We start from the raw sequence: 5,000 nt of genomic DNA, 5'->3' as shown, positions 1-5,000 counted from the left end.
CAGGAATCGCACTGTTTCTGAAGCTAAAATACACTTGCTTGGCCTAACTGTGAGATTTGCATTTCTAATACGCTGAAATAACTCTTGCAAGGTTTCTAAATGCTCAGACCATGACTTTGTGTGTACCAGTAGGTCATCTATATAGCTTTCCACATTATCGAGACCTTTAAGAAGTGTTTGCATACACTTAACGTATGTGGCTCCTGCATTAACCATGCCAAAAGGCATCTTAAGAAATTCATATTGGCCATCAGGAGTAACAAAAGCTGTCTTTGGGACATCTTCTGATCGAACCTTGATCTGCCAGTAGCCCTTGGTGAAATCAATCTTTGTAAAGAAATTGCTTTCTGATAACCTGGCAAAAACATCATCTGCTGTAACCATTGGTTCTGGATCAAATATAGTAATACGATTAAGTTTTCTAAAGTCTATACATACTCTATTTGACCCATCAGATTTCTTTACAATCACCACTGGCAAAGCATAAGGTGATGCAGACTCCTGGATGATACCCATGTCTAGCATATCTTTTATCTCTTTCCTAAGGGACGCTCTGACACCATATGGTACCGGGTATGGCTTACGCCTCACGGGTTCATGCGATGTAAGTTCTATTTTATGCTCACCTTTGTTTGACGTTCCAGGGATGTCCGTAAAGATATCTTCATACTCCCGCACAAGTTCTTTGATTTGACGTTCCTGATGCAGGTCAAGGTTTAAGCCAAACATAAAATCCATTATTGTTTCTGATCCAGAGGTTGGTGCTATCTCCAGTAACTCTTCATCCTCATGGATGTCTATACTTGAGTTGCTAACATTGTCAAACACAGCACACGCTGTATCTAAGATGACATCTTTTGCTCTTTGAAGATACTTCTTCAACATGTTGATATGAAAAGTTTTAACTTTTCCATGAATGTTTATACCATAATCATTCTTGCCCACAATATTCTCTACATTAAACGGGCCCTTCCACTGCATGAGTAGCTTATTGCTGTCCGTAGGGAGTAGAATCAGTACTTGATCGCCTACCTGAAGACTTAGAGGCCTGCATCTCCTATCATAGTAATGTTTTTATCGCCCTTGTGCCAACTTCAGTGCTTCATTTGCTAGTTTCATGGTCTCTTCCATTTTTTTCCTGAGCTCAAAGACATATTGATAGCTACTCTTGACTTCTGGCTCTTCAATGTCTTTTCTCCATAGTTCCCTCAAAATCTGCATTGGCCCTCTTACAGATCTTCCATATAGTATCTCAAAGGGGGAGAATCCTGTCGACTCTTGAGGAACTTCTCTGTAAGCAAACAACACAGCATTGATATACCGGTGCCACTGATTAGGCTTCTCTTGACATAACTTTTTCAGCATTTGCTTTAGAGTTCCATTGAACTTTTCCACCAATCCATTACACATTGAATGGTATGGAGTAGTTGTGAGTTGTCGCATACTGAGGAGTCTGGCTACTTCCTTCATGCAGTCAGAGGTAAACTGTGTTCCAAGATCACTTAATATTTCTTCAGGCACCCCTACCCTGCTAAACATATCTACCAAAGCTTCTGCAACTGATTCAGAGTCAATGTTCTTCAAGGGCACTGCATCAGGATACCTACTGGCATGGTCCATCATAGTGAGGATAAACTGGTGTCCCTTCTCCGATGGTGGGTGTATCTTACTAATTATATCCACAGATACCCTCTTGAATGGAGTATCAATGATTGGCAGTTTCTCAAGAGGTACTTTTGTCACCCTACCTTTGCTGATTGTCTTCTGGCAGATGTCACAAGATCTGCAGAACCTCGTTATATCTGCACCCATTCCAGGCCAGTAGAACTCTCTGAGGAATTTTTTTCTTTGTCTTCTTAGCACACAGGTGGCCCCCTAAGGTAGATTCATGAGCTAATGTCAGGACTTGTGTTCTCAGTGGTTTAGGAACCATAACTTGGGAGACTGGATTCCCATGGTTGATGTCTGGATGAACAAATGTCCTGTACAATAACTGCTTCCTGGTTTCAAACCGGATTACTTGCCTTCCTTTTCTCTCTTCTTTAGAGGTCCAAAACTTCTTCAGTGTGTCATCTTTCTTCTGTAGTCGACAAACTTCATCCCTATCGACTTCTTTGTACAGGTTACTGCCTGGCACTACCAGTGGAGAGGGTCTCTTACCCTCTCGCATTGCTTGTGCCCTTGTTGCCACTGCACAGGTCTCCTGGTCACAGGTGTCCTGCCACGCTGGGTCAGGGTCTTCAGCTGGTCTTGCACATGGGACGTTTCCAATTAGAAGATCATAGGGGGCGTCAGGAAGACAAACTGCATCCACTTCTCCAATCAGGTATGGAGTGTTGATGTGGATTTTAGCCATTGGAGCTCTCCGGAAGGAGTTGTCAGCAAGCCTGACCAGCACTAAGGTTCCAGTGTAAAGATCAGGATCAACAAACTTTTGTTTGATTACCACACTACTACATCCAGAGTCACGCAACACCCGAACAATGTGGGATCCTACTCGACCCTTTGTCACTGGCATAGAGTCTTCATTGCTTGGAACACAAGCATTCATACAAGGGACTGCAAAACCATTCTCAAGGAAAAGCTTTCCTTCCTTGATGCAAGCATCTATCTTTGCTACATCCATTTCTGGAGGAGGGGCACTGATTGAACAGAAGGACGAGACTTGTGCCACTGGTGTCTGTGCCTCTTCAACACTTTTCTCAACATCCAAATAAGCAGTTTTGATGGTCTTCAATTTCCTACATTCAGGGAGATCATGACCAAATTTATCACAGAACATACACTTCTTGTCATTTCTAGGACCCCTTGACTGATCTGAGAGGTGACACTTCGATGCTATGTGGCCGAGCTGGTTGCATTTGTAGCACCTTACATCTCTAGCTGAAGTCCCTTTGACTTGCTCATTGGGCCCATGCCAAGGATTCTCAAAAGCACTTGGTCCTGTCTGCTTAGGTGGTCGATACACAGGGTTTTTAGCTACCTTGGCCTCCTTATAGAGCTCAGTTCCATGAGCTGTGAGGTACTGCTCTGCTGCCTTTGCCAGGTCATCCAGATTAGTAGGGGCTTTTTCTTTCAAATGAACTTCCAGTGCATTTGAGACAGCATTGATGAACTGTTCCTTGATCACCAGCTGTTGGAGCTCAGCAAAAGTCTCATAAGCACCAGCTTGTTCCATCCACTTCTTGAGGAAGTTCTTGAGCTTGACAATGAACTGTGCAGGGCTCTCTCCTTCTTCTGGGGGCGTGTTCCGGAACTTTTTACGGAAGCCTTCCTCAGTAAGGTCGTATCTTCTGAAGAGCGCTTTCTTCAAAATTTCATAGTCCTTTGCATCATCGACAGAGAGCCGACCATAGACTAGAAGGGCATTCCCTGTCAAAAGAGCACTAAGAGACGAGGCCCACGTTGACCTGTCCCACTTGTGTGTGTTAGCATACCTCTCAAACCTTAACAAGTAGCTGTCAAGCTCATCCTTACCATCCACAAACTCCGGGAGGTTTGGGATTTTTGCTTTAGGAGTGGTTATTGATCACTGTTGGTGCCTCTACATGGTGTCGTGCTGCCTCTAGTTCAAGTTTCTTTATTTCTAGTTCATGTTGTCGCTCCCGCTCCCTCTCTTCTAGTGCATGTCGTCGCTCCCGCTCCCTCTCTTCCAATTCGGCCAAAGCCTTCCCACGCTCGGCATCATACCTTTTCAGTCTCTCTTCTCTCTCAAGATTCTTTTCTTCTGCTTGAACCCTGTGCTCGGCAAACTCAATGGCCTTCTCGTCGTCCAGTCCGTAGTCCTTTGCCAATGCAAGATATTCTTTGAAGGTTTCCATGACTTCAACTTCCAGCCTTTATATTTTTCACTGTTGCCAATCCTGGCAGGGTCGCCACTTGTCACATTCAGGTTCAGTAATTGGCAGGTGTGAAAATAAAATAAGACTATTCTGCTTAATTTCACTATTCTAGTATAGCTTTTATTAACTCTTCAATATATAAGTCACAAACCGCAGCATACACTTGTCAATCACGCTCTACTGAGCAAAACTTCTTAAGTACTATAATAGTTCACAGTATAATAATAATAACTCCCTCGCACTTCCAGTCTTAAACTGGGAGAGAGAGAGAAATCCCTTTATAACACGTGCGTTGGCAGCACCAAAGGTTCTGTCTCTCCCTAAAACAAAGGTTTGGATGTCGCCTCGGCTCGTTTCCAAGGACTCCGCAAAAACACAAATTCTATAACCATAAATATGTATCCATGAATAGCGGGGCGACATCTGTTGTGAAGGACTTAACGTACATATTACAAATTAAAATAAAGAAACTAGCGTTAGCTAGTAACAATAGAACAAGCACACAAGTTTTACTCTCATTATTTTCAGTAAACAACAGTTAACTACTTTAACATGAAAAACGATAGAATAAGACTGTGTATAAACAATAATTATAACAAACTAAATAAAATGCTCATGATAATATACAAAAATCATTGTACATCAATATAATACAGAGCTGATATATAAATATATATGCAGAAATAAACTGTAGAATAAGACAGTGTATAAACAGTAATTATAACAATAAACAAAAATAAAATGCTTATGATGACACAAAATCCTTCTACATTAATATAATACAAGGCTGATATATAAATATATACGCAGATATATTGATTTGTGACAACAGGGTTACATACAAATTCAGTGTTACTTATTATTATTATTATTATTATTATTATTATTATTATTATTGTTATAGAGGTGTACTCACACATACTAAGTTACTTACAAATGCAAATTTACTTACAAATACAGGGTTACTTACAAATACAGGGTTTACCTACAAATACAAAGTTATTTACAAATGCAGGGTTACTTACGAATGCAGGGTTACTTACAAATACAATGTTATTTACAAATACAGGGATTCTTACTAATATAGAGATACTCACAAATACGGGGTTACTTACCAATACAGGGTTACTTACAAATGCAGGGTTACTTATAAATACA

General features: G+C 41.1%; 1 protein-coding gene across 1 annotated transcript in view; it reads right to left on the bottom strand.

The window, feature by feature from the left end:
• The window catches only part of LOC137626021 (uncharacterized), an 8,785-nt gene that overhangs the window by 375 nt on the left and 3,410 nt on the right, over nt 1-5,000 (bottom strand). Inside the window, exons 2-4 of the mRNA XM_068357107.1 lie at nt 2,306-3,133; nt 1,234-1,875; nt 1-699 (exon numbers count right to left, since the gene is read on the bottom strand). The exon at nt 1-699 is cut by the window's left edge and continues 375 nt beyond it. Of these exons, the coding sequence (XP_068213208.1) occupies nt 1-699; nt 1,234-1,875; nt 2,306-3,133 (2,169 nt within the window). The remainder of the gene's footprint in view (nt 700-1,233; nt 1,876-2,305; nt 3,134-5,000) is intronic.

This window comes from Palaemon carinicauda, chromosome 33 (genome assembly GCF_036898095.1).
Source record: "Palaemon carinicauda isolate YSFRI2023 chromosome 33, ASM3689809v2, whole genome shotgun sequence".
Classification (NCBI taxonomy): domain Eukaryota; kingdom Metazoa; phylum Arthropoda; class Malacostraca; order Decapoda; family Palaemonidae; genus Palaemon; species Palaemon carinicauda.
Note: the sequence above shows the minus strand (reverse complement) of the source record. Positions and strands in the feature narration are given on the sequence as shown.